At 36.3% G+C, this 15453-nt stretch overlaps 1 protein-coding gene across 4 annotated transcripts in view; it reads right to left on the minus strand.

The window, feature by feature from the left end:
* Positions 1–5753: 5753 nt before the first annotated feature.
* Positions 5754–15453, minus strand: part of STAG2 (stromal antigen 2) — a 72389-nt gene continuing 62689 nt past the window's right edge. For 2 of the 4 annotated variants that reach the window (XM_051792713.1, XM_051792715.1), the window contains exons 26-34: positions 14971–15072; positions 14052–14200; positions 13400–13528; positions 12880–13085; positions 12253–12442; positions 12054–12167; positions 10456–10582; positions 10143–10220; positions 5754–7666 (exon numbers count right to left, since the gene is read on the minus strand). In XM_051792713.1, coding sequence (XP_051648673.1) covers positions 7643–7666; positions 10143–10220; positions 10456–10582; positions 12054–12167; positions 12253–12442; positions 12880–13085; positions 13400–13528; positions 14052–14200; positions 14971–15072 — 1119 coding nt within the window. In that variant the 3' untranslated portion in view covers positions 5754–7642. The other 2 variants (XM_051792724.1, XM_051792719.1) reach the window with 2 other exon arrangements.

Below are 15453 nucleotides of genomic sequence, written 5' to 3' on the forward strand. Positions count from 1 at the left end.
TTGCAACTTTTCCTCAATCTCATTGGAGACTAGGAGCTGTCATAGAAGTCTCAAGTTGTCTGCCAATATGAAGAAGGTTATCTTCACTCAGTAATGTGTTAGGTGTCAAGAACTATACTGAAATAGCATTAAAAAGCCTCAGTTGTCCAAAAATGATATATATTAAAAACAGACAACAGGGACCAAAGATAACTGGAAAAACTCCCTATATTTTGGAAGAGTGACAGAAAAAAATACCTGAATCTCCACCAGGGATAGTACCATCAGAAATAGGAATAACTGAAAAAACACTCAGTGTTTGAACAAATCAAAGAGGCCAAATTCAATGAATAAGTTACCACAAATTATCTATCCAGAGCTGTCTCTCATACAAAGTCAGGGAAATCTCACCCTTAAATGCTATGGCACTAGAATGAAAACAGAATTAATGTTCTGACTTTGCAAAAGCTACAAGGTCTCACTTTTAAAATCTCATACTGATTTGAGCTGCCTAGTACTAGTAACCTGAGCTTTACTTTACCAGCAGCAGAATTCCAAATAAGAACTCTTTGGAAGCAGAATTCTCTGTAATCATATGAACCACAAACATCACTTTATCTAACAATATGTACCTACCTTGAAAGACAAGGCTCATTCAATCCAAACTCCTATAACACACACCCTCCTTTACATTGAAATTTTACAGTATAAGTCTCTCATTACAAGAAAGAGCCACTGTTCTGAAATTCAGAAAATAATCATCCTGCTCGATGTACACAGGTGAAGGAGGGTCCCCACCCCTCTTCCCCACTAAATCCTACAGGGATAAGAGGCATACTTAATGTTGATTAATCAGATCTTTTTATTCCTAAAATACAATGCCTTGAAAGCTTTGGCTCAAAATCAAGCTGGTCTATTTCTCTTAACACTTTTCTGGAAAAAAAAAGCAATTCTCTCACTCTCCAAGCAGGTGAGACATGACCACATTAGCCTGGCTCGAGCTGACCACACTGAGCAATTTAAAATGAACTTGCCAGAAAAAGTAACATTTTTGGTATTCTTTTTGGTGAGACAGAATGTGGCTGACCCAGGGTTACAGGACTGGCAAGGCCACTGGCAGCTTGGTAATATTAGGAATGGTAAACACTAATGATTAATTGCTCTTTGAGAGAAGATGGGCACCCCACACATCCGACACCACGTGGAAGGCAGAGCCTGAGGAGGCACCACATGGTGACCAAGTTGTGGTGACTGGTCAGAGCACCTTGTCCTCCAGATGTGAGTGATGCTGTGCACACCAGGTCTGGTGCTGTGACCTGTTTGTGTTTTGTAGAACACGAGTCGTTACCACCCACAAGACTCATCCTGCCAAGTTACCACGGTTTTCATTACACTTCACTGAGTGCTGTGGTTTGGCTCTATGGGCCACTCCACACGTGACTCACTTCTGGTAAATGAATGAGAGATGAACAGCAAATCAAACTTAAAAGAAAAAATCTGACTTTCCTTGCGGGAGAGGGATTTAAGAAAAATCTACAAGACATGTCTTTTGAACTTTACTAATGGATCAAGTGACCTAAATCTGTTAACTACAGAAACAGCATGAGATGAGATGATGCTTCTAAACTGTCTAAATCCACAAAATCTGCAGCTCTGTCACAATCTGTGACAAATCAGTAGTGTGCCAGAACAAACACAAACAGCCTATTCTCTCTGGTTAACTCAACACAAATCCCAGGAAAAGGAAATGCAAACAGCTGAAATTGCATCCTTGGCAGTCTCTCTGTTCTACAGGGCACCCTTTCTTTCTGTCAGATCTACAAATCCAACCCAGGAGAGGTGGAGCACTATGCAGCTAAAAGTCAGTCTGAAGCAGAAGATGAAGCATTGCAAGGTTAAAAAAAATAAATAAGAGAATTTGTAATGAAAGCAACTTTAAATAGAACATCTGTTCTTTTACTTCATAGCACTTCAACAAGCTGCTTTCATCACATACAAGCTATTGATACGAGTAAGAAAAAAAAAACAAGGAAAACGACTGATACTCTGAATCTGTAAGCTTCTCTGATTACAAGCATTTACACAATAAGCCCATAAATTGTAACACCATCAGTCTCTCAAACAGGACAGAACTGACAAGATAGTGTTTTCACTGACAAAGCCACTTCCCTAATCCACACTAGGTTTCACAGAGCACTTTGATTGTTGTCTGTAATGGAAGCCTTCAGTTAAAAAAACACAAAAAAAAAGAAAAAAAATCTGCTTTTCAAGATTCAAAAGATTATAAACTGCCAACAGAAATAATGGAAAGACAGGTTTTGTCAGTTGATACGTAGAGAACAGTTGTGTAAAAGACAGCTCACTGCTTTAAGATGAACAATACAAAGAGCAGGCTAAATATAAGATGTGCCACATCTTTAAGTGCTTTTGTGCACGATATGAAAAACAAGTGGATGTGGTTTGCTTTTCTGCTTTTGGTGGAGTTCAGCAGAAGAAAACAGAATATAAGACTGTGAAAAGAGTGTGTTAAAATAATAAGAGATGGGCACGTGCATCGCTCAAGGACTGTGGTTTAACTGCTATTCAAGAAAAAGCAGCGAATCGTGAGTCTTCCTGGCATGGCCACACGGTGGTAAATCAGAGGCTTCCCGTGGAGCTGCCAGCACAGGACTCAACAGCACTCCAGAACACAAATACAGCACGGGATCAGGGGTAGAGAGGACACCCTGTCACAGATGCCACAGCTCTGAGCCAACCCAACCCCACCACTGACCCCGCTGACCAGGGCACTGCGCTCACACCAAGGCACGAGGAACTGGGGCCTCACTACTGACAGATGTTACAGGTGATCTGGAGAGAAAGGTACACAGAAAAAAGTTTAAGGTCAAAGGTACTGAATGAGCAGTTTAGAGCAGGGCTAAAGGAGCACAAAGATGTCATCTCTGCTAAATTTCTGAGAAATAAACAATGTACGTACTCTGAAGGAAAAAAAAAGGGTGTAGTGGTGTGTGAAAAGAATAAAAATCAAAAGCTTTCTCAAAGGCACTCAAATAATGGAAGTGAAAGGGCCACTGGTCACTTATCCAAGAGATCATTCTGGCTATGCCCAAGGCCCACCAGATTTGGAAGAACCTGCTGCTGTTTTCACTGATCTCACCTGTCACTACCCGCCTCAACAAGAACCTGCCTTCAAACTAATTAATCCATTTTTCCAAGCCTTGTTGTATTACTTCAATGCTTTCACAAAGTAACTACCAACTTCTACCTTCCTAATTTGAGATGTTCTAGGCCCCCAGAGGTTTTATTATTTTTACATTTTATTGTATTAGGCGCTTTTAAACAGCTTTTCCAAAAGTGCAGAATTCAAGCTGTTATCGGTCGAACACAAATTTCACTTCTACACTGGTAATTGCAGTTTTTTCTTCAGAAAAAAACCAGTTAATATAGACAAAGTATAATGACCTTTCCTCTTAGTTTCCAATCAAAAAACTGCTCAGAAAAGCTCAGTAGAAATTACATGATCAGGTTTGGGAAGCACGATGACATTAAAGTACTGTTCAGATTCTCTGGAAGGATGGGGAAGTTTTCTGTCAGCCTGTCATCCAACCACTTTAACATGCTTTGGATCATTTTTCTGGGCACAGTTATAGCTTCTCACCACTGTACTGCCACTATGATTTACATCCATAAAATCTGGCAGGAGCTACAAAAAAACCACAACAAAAACCAGCAATTGAATCTCTAGCTGGAAGGCACCCATTTACAAAATCTGTAACGACTCGAAGTCTAGCTGTTAAAACTTTAAAGAAAAATGAAAATTAAGATTTAATCAAAGAAACAGATTCAAGAAAGTTCAGCAACATGAAGAAAGGATATAAGAGAGAAGGACAGCTGAAGAAAATGACAGGCACAATTCACACTGAATTGTTACCTTTAGAATAGAATTATTATTACAGAAGAGTATTGTCCTACATTACCTTGTTTTCTGAGCGTGTGTCATCATCCACCTCCATCAAAAATATGATCCCTTTTGGATGCCAACAAATACACATGAAATTAAACAATCTCAGTACCAAAAATTACTTAGGATTATGAAAAATGAGGCCATGGCATAATTGCCAAACAATTCATTAAAGGGTATTAAAGCACTTAAGTAGGAATGAATATATTTTTAAAGAATCAATCTGTGTTTTTATCAGAAGAATGCTGAAGCACAAACTGACAACTGTGACAAATGTTTCAAAGAATGAACACACTCTTGATATTCTTTAGGTTATAAAAAAATTAATACATCTATGGGTTAAAAAGCAGCAAAATATTGTTGTGAATCAAAGCAGTTAAAAAAACATATGGGTAGGAAATTAATTGAACTGGTACCCTGAAATCCTGTGGTAGGACAAGTGTATGTGTAAACTATGGGGAAACCAGAGAGGGGCAGATTTTAAAGAGGCAGTTTTTCGGTTATACAGAGATGAGAGGAGATGGGATTTACAAGCTCTAAGAAGCTACAGGAATCAGCAGCACACCAACCAAAGGAGAAAAACCCCAAACAAACAAACAACAGCAATCACTAACTTCTTACATATTGTCTTTGGTTGTTTAATATCAAGAAATACTTTTTACAGAATATGTGAAGACTATTCCTTTGAAATTCATTCTGTGTCAATACCTTCTCTGTGGCCTCTCTGCTAAACCAGAGGAGAGGCTTTACTTTCTCTGAATTGCTTGCTGTTTTCTACATTTTATCACATCTCTCTTCAAAACCCAAATTTCTTTCATTTACAGGCTTTTGTACCAAAATGGTATGACTAGAACAGACTTTACATTGTATAGTGAAGGTACTTTTCTTGCATTATAAACTTAGACCTACTAAAACAATTTTCCACAAGATACTATTGAACTTACAGCAGGATTTAGAGACAAGAGTGAACATTTGCAATAATAATAACTTAAAAAAAAAAAAAGAAAAAAAAAAGCAACCCAAACCATCCAAAGTTACATTAGCAAGGATTAGAAGTATTATCTCGAAGATTTTAAAATTACTGCTTTAAAAAGTCTTGTATCAGAAAGGAGTTTTCTACACCCAGCCAGAGGTGCTCAGTAGTTGAAGAGAAGGGAATGGGGAAGAGATGTTTAGGGTTTTCCCCTCATTTCCTTGCTGTCTTGCCAATTAAGCTCAGAATGTTTCCCAGGTGTATGATAAATTTAAGGGATGGGAAGTCACATACACGTTTAGTGGTATTTCAACTGGACTCTGTACAGCATCTCCAATGTCTGAATCAAAAGCATTCTGAGTAATGTCAGATAAAAGTTAATAGGAAAAAGAAACAAACAGAAAGGCTATTGATACACCTTTAAAAAATGTAACACAAAAATAATTAACCACTGACTTCTTGGCATGTAAAAGTTCTATACAAATTTTAAAAATTTTATTTGCAGGTACTAACCTCTTGAAAAGCTCACTCTGTATTTACACTAATTCTTTTAACAAGTTTATCTCAAATTAAAGCATATTTAAAACAATCATGATTGCATTAACTTTTCTGCTTTAAATTATTACCCAATTAGTGCTTTATTCACATTTTAAAAACTTGTACAATTTATTACAAATATAAAACAGTGCAGTTTTTCATACATTATCCCAACTCTGAGACAAACACTTAAAAGACATGGAAAAAGATTTTGATTTCTATAAACATAACATTTGCATTACTCATACCCCTTTCTTCACTGTCCTCCCATAACCCCGATTTAAAAAGATCAAACATACAACATACTGTAGGTTTATTTTTATTCAAAAAGTTACTGTCTCAAGACATAAATACAAATCAGAAAACAGTACAATTAGGACAATAGAATGTGGAGGACAACAGGTTAAGGTAAATATATAAAACATTTTTAGCTGGTTGAAAACAAAGCTGTAAGAACTGCTTTCACAAAGAAACACTCCTTCAAGAGTAAGAAAAATCAACTTAGGTTTAAAATCATATATACAGTCCTCTCAGCAGTTCTATTAAATGCAGTGGTGTGAAAAACAATATAGGCAGTACTTTTAGACATGAGAATATTTATTTATGTAAAATGAGTTAGGCAGATCTAGTTTTGAGTTTGTTGTTACCCCATGACTTAGTAAAATAATTATATTTTATCATGATCCTTTAGATAATCTATGGTTTTTGGCTACCACAGCCGAATGTTTAATTTCTGAGTCTAAAAACAGGAAGCCTTTTTGTGTTCACCCATTTGGGGAGATTCTTGTATTGCAAGCGTATTAAGGCATGGAATGATTAAAATAATATACCTCAAGAACTGAGAGACAACTGACAAAAAATATACATATGTAATATAAGTTAATATTTCCTTTAAAATGATGTCTAGCTGCCTAAGCCTTGCAAAATGAGTCGATGTCAAAATGGCATAAATCCACTTTCTGTTTTAGACCAAATTTAATTTATTTGTGAATGGACACAAAACGAAGTTTAAAGCTTAGCTTTCAAAGAATATTATGGGTTGTTTATGAATTTCTATTATCCAATCTAATTTACATACAGAGGAAATGTACTGTAACCTGTTAGAAGTATCTTTAACCTGAAGACTGCTTGCAAAGACAGATAGATAAAACAATATAAAATACAAATTTAAAAATCATTTTTAAAGCATGAATTCTCATGCTCTTCTATTTTTAAACATTGTTAAACTTTCAATATATTTCTGAAACCTCATAATTTTAAGTTGGAATTTAAAAGTAAGAAAAAACTAAACAAACTGCGCAATTATAAAATCAGCACCAATTTATATATATATATAATTTTATTTAAAATTTAGATCCCTATTCCCACACTCTAATAAGCTGTATAATTTTTGTTTAGAATTTTTCTGCAAACATACTACAATAAGCTTCTTTTATTTGGAGACAAAATACAGTGGCACTACTGGAAGGAATTTCACAACATTACATTTTTCTTAAAGGACAAGCAAACTTTCAGGGTTGGTAATGGGCAAGCATGAGTGAGATCTGTTACGTTCTGGTAGCTCATAGTTTATGGACCTTTCTGAGAAGGCTAACATGAAGCTTTTGGAATAAAAGTGTGTTTTAGATTAAAAAGCTGTTAAAGTTCTGCTTTATGTACTTTTTTCCATGATTAATTAATACAAACCTTCTGTTGCTGAAGTTTGCATTTAATTGAAAATACTGACAACTCTTCTGGTTCTATCACTGTAAGAAAACCAATCCATCTACTATTTCAGTTCATGGATGTGAACAGCAATCCAGCAGAGCTTATGATTATTTAGTACAGCCAGCAAATGTATAGAGAGGGGCTCAAATCTGTACCAAACACCTCTCAGACTGTTAGAATAAAACTCAGAGGGAATACTTCTTATGATCCGGAAATAAACTGATAGCACATAAATAAAATATTGATTTGTTTTCCCAACAAAAAGTGTAGCTTATCCTCAAATTGTTTACTTGTCCTTTACATTTCTTTTTTTTTTTCAGGCAAACAAAACTGCCCCTTCAATGCACTTGATCTTGAAAGCATGTCATTCTCCTTAGAGAAAAATCTGTTCAGAATTTCACTGTATCTACCACAATTTTGTATTGAAAAACTTCCTCTTCCACTTAGAAAATGACTTCACCACTGATTTATTTGCTGTTCTGGTATTAAAACATTGACACCCCAAGAACCTAAAAAAAAAGTTAGAAATGGTGTCAATTTTTAGTCTACTACACATTTAACAAAAAACAAAGAAATTAGTATATGTTTTAAGATTAAGACACTTCAAGATATGTTAAGGCATTATAAGTTTATTTTTCTTCCAAACCAGATTCACCACACTTCTGATTTAGGTAATGATACGAAAAGGGCTCCTCATTAGTTAGAAATATTTTTCTCACACTTCAAATTCATTAGATTCAGTAGGAATATGACAAAGCCTGTGTTTTAATTACTTTAGGTAATAATTGTGAAAGAATTTTTAGTTAGTTGCTTAACTCAGACTTCTCTGACAATGACATTCTATTGGTCTGAACCTGAAATCAAGTGTGTCATTTCCAGCAACTAAACCTGGGACAAAACACCCCATACCCCAGTTGCTGCTGCATCTGTGACCATGGAAACCACAGGTCACCTCACAGCAGCCAACCAGGAAACAAACTGAACACTCCCTATGAAATGTAGCCACTCTGTCAGGAAGACAGTGGGGAAAAAAAAAAAAAAATCAAGCAATCATCAGGTAAAATCAAACAACTGTCCTTTGGGACTGTGTGACTAAGGTAAGAAAAAGCTTTCCTGAAACAAAGAATCAGTTTCCACTTCCTTCGTGAAAGCAAGCAGGTATCACCACTGATATGCCAAAAAAAACCAAACAGACAACTAGGGATCCAGATTTTGTGACTGTCCTAGCTTTTACAGGACTTTATAAAATCAGAAAGAGCCACTAGGGACTTAATTTTCCTGAATCTTAACACTGCTGTTCACTTTTATCTGTTTACAAACCAATTTTTATTGTTTTTTTTCAATTAAATTCACTTTAGGTGCATCATACAATGTAGCACACAGACAGAGCTGCCTCTGGTGCCGGCAATAACCGGGCACATCAAAACATGAGCAGACAGGCTAAAATTTTCATCATATACCACATGCATCTCAAAAAATTAAACTGCTTTATTACGCCTGGGTCTATTAAAAACAAGTGCAGCAACTCTGAGAACAGCAGACTTCTGAAATAAGGTATGAGAATAAAGCAAATTAACTTTATTCCGAGAAGATTTCCTTTATTTTTTCCTGCATTTCCGAAACTGGCTCTTTCCCGTGGAGCACGGGGGGGCTCCGGGCGCTGCGCTGCCCTCGGCTGCCCTCGCGCGGCCGCGCCCGGGAAACGCAGCCAGGGTCGGGAACCTCGCGGGCACCGAACCTGTTAGAGCGGCTCTTAAGGAACTGAGAAGCTAAAAGGTTTCTGAAAGCAACGAAATGCACCTGGAGAAGGCCAAATATTCAGGCTAAAAAATGACTGGCAATTATTTCACAGATCAATCCAGGAAAAAAATGGAGAAGGGGAAGGGAAGAACTATTTCAAATCAGAACAAGTGAGATACTTTCTTGGTGTTACTTGAGGAACAGAACACACGACAGCCAGACGCACGACCTAACTGATTCATTATTACTGAAGCAAAGGCCTACTGGTACAAAATATATGGATTTGCATTTAAAACAGTTTTTAGGACTTCTTTCTCCCATAAACAAGAACATGTTCACGCTGCAACAATACTGTAAAAAAAATACATAACCGTCTTCCAAATTCCACCAAGCTGTCCAAGATTCCCAGGAAGCATTGTTGTACTGTCCTCTGCTGGCTTGCTGCAGCTTGTTATTTCCAGTGTAATTTTGTACCAGCTACACAAGGTCAAAAATGGCTGCATACATTACAAGTGGTTCAAGACAGAAGGAATCCCTCATGCAGATTTTTAAAAGAGAATAGAGACTGCAGATTTATCAAGTCGGATAAAAGGGCAACTGCAAGCAGAAACTACAGACTTCGGATGTTTTGGACCTAAAACTTTATATGGAAAGAAAAAATACCTCTCATCTCTATAAACAGGAATCTGTATTATCTCCATTTTCTTCATTATCTTACTTATGCACAAAAGTAAATATGCCAATTAAAAAAAATGGAAGAGAAAAAAAAAAAAGAAAAAAACCCAACCAAAAAACCCACAAAACTCAAACCATCCAATGTTGACAACTGGTAATGACAACAGAGTCACTGAACTAAGCTCAGCACAACAGGAAATTTGCCTTTTATATTGTGTGTGCACGATTTTTTATTTTTATTTTTTTAACGCTCTTTGCTATCAACCTCTGCAAGGGTCTTTTCCATACCAGATTTGTTTTCTCCTCAGACTCAAAGGCTTTTAATTTTTACATAGCTACATATAAATATTAAGAACAAAAATCCTATAAACTTGTAAAGAACACTGACTATCTTAGAATTTATGAAGCTGAATTACAGCATAAAATATTTCTCCGACTGTACCAATCTGCCAAAATAAGCTAATAAAGACAACTTGAAGATTAAATTCTTTCCACTTAAAATCTGAAGTAAGAGAGTATGGTAACCTTAAGACTGAGTTTACATTATTTCCCTTACGTAAGTTAACCTACCGATTCATCCATGATTGAAGCGGGGTCAAAGAAATCTGGTTTTAGTTCCGTTCTTTCTCTCCTGTTCTTTGATGGTGGCTTTAGAAAGCAAACAAATAAACAGGTTAACTATAATTTCACAAGAAAACCAGAGGCTTTACAGTGTAGTAAGAATTACTGACAGCAGCACAGAGCTCTTCAGCACAGCTCTCTTTAACAATGCAGAGAGCAACAAGAAGGATTTTTCTGTTTCCCCAGAAGGAAAATCTGATTCAAATATCTTACTTTAAAATACAAATCCCAAGTCCACTAAAAACATAACTAAATCTCTTACTAGGTCTATGTCCATGGTGTCGAAATCCATGCCTTCATTAAGATCTTCGATCCGCCCTTCTGATGACATCATCACATCTTCAACAATTGGCTCCTCATCATCTTCCATTAGACTTGTGCCACGTCGACTGAAATGAAAAGAAAAACATTCTGTGTAGCACTAAATCAAGTTAAGTTTTATCTGAATATTTAAAAGGTTAATGCTCAATAAGGAACTGTCAACAAATGATCATTTCTGTTTTATCTAATGGAATTAAGGAATTAAAATAATGCACAACTACTATTAAAGAAAGCTGGCATTTAACCAGCTAGAAGATACTAGTAAGAGTGTGAGAGAATGGCTAACAAAGATAACTGAAGTGTGGTACATTGCTAAGTGGGGATTCTGCAAGAATTGTTTCTGTGAGAATTGATAAGCAGATCTAAACCACACCTAATTTTGCACTTAATGCTCAAATGAAAAAGAACCTAAGTTTTGCCACTTAAAGTAAAATTTTTTCTGCCTTATGATAAGGCAAGGAAAAATGTCTTTGCAACAAAGTAGATGTGTAAAACCATTACAATATTCCCACACAGTCCTTCATCCTCTTTCCTCACAACTTCTACACACAACATCAAACCTTATGAGAAAAGCAAGGAGTCATTCTAATTTCACTAACTGGTGTCACTGTATTAAAAAAGCCACCATTGAAACTATGTTACATGAAGTACTGGTAACAGAACAATTAAAAGTTATTAGGGGAAAGATGTAAAGCTCCTCAATATATATGCCCATGGTTTTAGTTTTTTTCTTGTAGACCCACACAGTCCTTAGGAAAGCAGAGAACTTCTAAACCTAGTCTTCCCCCCTCAGCTAAACGAGTTCTGGAACATACTTTTATAACATGCTTGTCAAAATGCACATGTGATGACTCATAATGAAGTAAGTGACACTCCAGTAAAAATGTGTGACCTCTGAAGGACAACACTTGTTTAAAAACATTAGATTGTGTTCATCTTCATCCACAATATGGAGGACTTTGGAAGTGTTTTGTGTGTTTGGGTTGGCAAGTTCTACAAAAACTGATACTACAGGTCTCCTCTCAACTTTGGTTCAGTTTAGGTGAGACAAAGTCTGTACCAATCACAGAAATGCTGAAGACAGCAGCTTCTTTTAAAGGCATACTTGCACATTAAAAAGTAACAGAAATAGTAGATTTAAGCTGATCAGAAACTTTCTGCTCCACACACTGAACACCTATTTAGAAACTTGTTCGCAGTGTTCTATTTCTAAATATGATTCTGGAGTTAGGAATACATAAAGATGATGTTTCACATGTATTAATTGCATCTATCTGCTACAGATGACACTGCTCAACAACCAGTTCCCTTTATGACATGGCTCACTACTATTCAATTTTCCTGGAATCTCAGTTCAAAAATAAGCAAGAAATGCCACGTTCATTTACCACCGCTTTTCTAAGGCAACTTTACATTTCAGGACACAGAAAAAAACAAGGCAAGAACTATAACATGGATCCCTCTTAAAAGACACAGGTGTAACACTGCATTTAATAAACCCTCCCCAAACCACTGAAGGAACATTTCACTCTCACTCACATGGCGTGTTGCAAGTTGCTTCTCAGCTTGACGTAGTTCATCGCTGCCCTCTCCTGTTGTTGTCGCGCGGCTTCTTCCTGTTGCCTTTGAGCCAACATCCACGTTACTTGCGTGCTTAAAAAGACCATTATTCTATTTTAAACATGTACTGGTTTTGTGTATGAACACTAACACAAAGCAGACCTACTCATCTACGTACTTGTAATCGAGGGGAGCTTGGTGGTGCTCGGGCTGCATAGGATAGACACCCATGTAATTCTCGTCAGGTCGCAATCTCTTGGGCTCCCTCATTATTGTGGAAGTCAGCTGAGGTGTCTGCATCATGACTGGTGTGTGCATCGACTGCTCCCTGTTCAGCCACATACTGTCACTACTGCTGCTTTCTTCAGCTGGAAGGAAATGTAGTAAGAACATCAGTAAAGTTTTTTTCAAGCTACTCTAAAACTGAATGTTTAAACACAAGTTACATGCCTTTCCTTTCTGCTTACTGAGAATAGACTGCCTTACTTTTTACCACAAAGTTTTACATGTGCCTCAGAAGGCCTGGATTTATAATCACTGGCTGTACTATTTAATATACTTTTCTATTCTGCGACTTGACACAGTGCAGTGCCTTTATTTCCTCTCGTGAATCAAGTGTTATTTTATTCAGAATCTTCAAATGAACAGCTTTTCCACTAAGACACAGACATGTACAGAAGTTATCCTGTTTTTAAAAAAAATACATTAGAGTATTTCAATACACTTCTGCTAACAAATAGAGAACAACATGTATACTTTATATGAATATCTACTCAAGTAAATTTTAAGATGAGAAAAGTTCTACCTTCAGGTACTTTCCGCTTGCCTGTCGCTGGCTTTGTCTTCTTATTTCTTACTGTAGATCCTCGACTACTAATACCACTAATCACTGACATAGTATCATCATCCCCACCAGCTAGTAAAGAGTTTCTGTAGGACATGAGAGGAAGCCACACATCTTCTCTTCGTAGAGACATCTGAAAGGTCATGAACTTCTCCAAGTAAACATACCTTTAAAAGGAAAACATAATTACCAAGATGCAAAATATCTGTAACAAGATGTTAGCACATCAAGATAATTAACTACTAAAATTAACACCCAATGCTCCTCATCTAGTTAACAAAAAGGCCTGACAACAGCAAATCCACAATGTGATTTCTGTTCATCCACTATAAAATGAAAACAACAAGGACAAAAACAATTTACCCTCTGTTATTATATTTGATTCCACCTGAGATGAATACAATACACATAAATATTTATTCTGATGCATGCCTTTTGTGGTTATGATCATAAATATCAAGAATACTTTAAAAATACTTACACTGTTCTTTTGTCTTGTCTGAGAAGCTTGGAGGAGAACTCACTCAGGATATCAAGAAATGCCAAATTTAATGGCGGGTGGCTCTCACCTTGTGGATTAGGCTCCTTAAAAGCAAATTCTATGCCATCCCTAAGAAAAAGTTAAAAATTAAGTCACAAAAAGCACAAACAATAGAAAAAGTTCTAAGCACAGTGACCTATAAGAACTGAACCCCTCTCCTTTATGTTAAGAAAGCAATAATTTGTTGTTTCCATATTCTGTCAAAAAAAGTGAACAGTGAATCTGGACACACTTTCTGTCAAGCCACTTTACTCTCCATTACAAGTTTTCTGCATGAGACCAACATAACCACCACTGACAGTGAAGTGGATCTGTTCTTACTGTTATGGGTAAGACACTAAAAATACTTTTTCATTATAGCATCAACACTGTTATGATTTACAGGCTTAAACAATGATGCTGGAGAACACCAACAACATTTAACATTTGGGTTTTACTCAGAAACAAAACTGCAGTCATCTCAATTCATAAACTGGCTGTATCATCTCTAGAGCTGATGCATTTTGTACTACCAAACTCACTTTGAAAGACTGAAAAGATAATTTTCTGTTAGTGTTTACAAAAATGGAAGTAATACAAAGCACACAATTACTTGTGTAACATAGCAATAGCTTCTCTTGTTTTCAGCTGATCCAATCCAAATGTTAAAGCAAAACGTCGAGCAAGTTCCTTTATGCCACTGAATGTCGGTGAAGATCTGTCGAAATTATAACCATTTTCTTGAATCATTTCATTGAACAGCTGTATGAAATGAGAAGGGAAATTCATGTATTTAAAGATTATGTCAAACTTTGGACTGATATACACAGAGTTAAGCTGTAGTAAAAAACTGTGTTTTACAGCTTCCCCCCCCTTAATTTCACAACACCAAGAGACAAACATGGAAGTTTAGGACAACTAAATCAAGGCTATGCTTGAGAAGTTGGCACTTCAGAGCTAAACCTTGAAATGCACACTGTCCAAGCACAGAGGTCTCCACACAAGGAAGCTCATTTACTGAAGAAAGCATTTAAATCATGTTTTAATATCGAGTATGTGTGAAGCCCCTACCAAACATTGATACTGAATTACTAACACTTTCCATTAATTCTCAGGTTAAAAAAAACAAACCCAAAATCAGAAAAACACACCAAAGCAAAGCAAAATAAAACAACCCCCCCACAAAAAAAACCACAATCCCCCACCATGCAGGCAGGAAGTGTTTTCCCTTGGTTATCTGTTCACAAGTAAGTAAACTCTTAGTTAAACTATTGTTTTAGACTTATGAAGGTGTCACAGTTATTGATTTTGTATTTATTGGCCTCTCACATACACTTTTCATAGCACAATATTTGCTAAGCATAAGAAGACTTCTGCAGTCTTTCAAAGAGTTGTAAGAAAATGTGTTTCAGTTTAGACCTATTTATTGCCACCTTCTATAAGAATTCCTTCATCAATACCTCACACCAGTTATTAAACAGGACATGATCTACAGTGTGGAATTCATTCATAAAAATATTGTAAATTCTTACCTGTTGCAAACTAAGAATAAGTGTCTTAGCACACTGGATTTTGTCTATCTGTCTTGTTTTGCTCATCGTTTCTTTAATAATATCACCATAGTCATTGTAATACTACAAAAAACAACAAAAAAAACCATTAGCTTTCAATATTAGCTGAAAACATTACAACTACTGAATTCTTCTGAAAATAAACTCTAGGATCTGCTATTAAAAACACTGAACATTTCTTTTCATTCTTGTTGTTCATATTACTTTAGAGGCAGAATGACCTATTTATCTTCAAGGCCATGACACATTTGTTAATGACACGTGTTCACCCCTTTAGGGTACAAGATTAAATTCTAATCTTTTTAGTAACTCCTGTAACTCTGGTGGGGAGTTTTCTATTTTCTCTGCTGAAAAGAGGTACCTACAGACAGCATCACAGCCGAAATTTTTCCAATGAAGACAGTTGCCTGTTCAGTTCTTTAAGTATTTCAGGTTTAATAAAGA

The sequence above is a fragment of the Manacus candei genome, unplaced genomic scaffold, assembly GCF_025592945.1.
Source record: "Manacus candei isolate 608988 ecotype Guabito, Panama unplaced genomic scaffold, ASM2559294v1 h1tg000003l, whole genome shotgun sequence".
NCBI classification, from domain to species: domain Eukaryota; kingdom Metazoa; phylum Chordata; class Aves; order Passeriformes; family Pipridae; genus Manacus; species Manacus candei.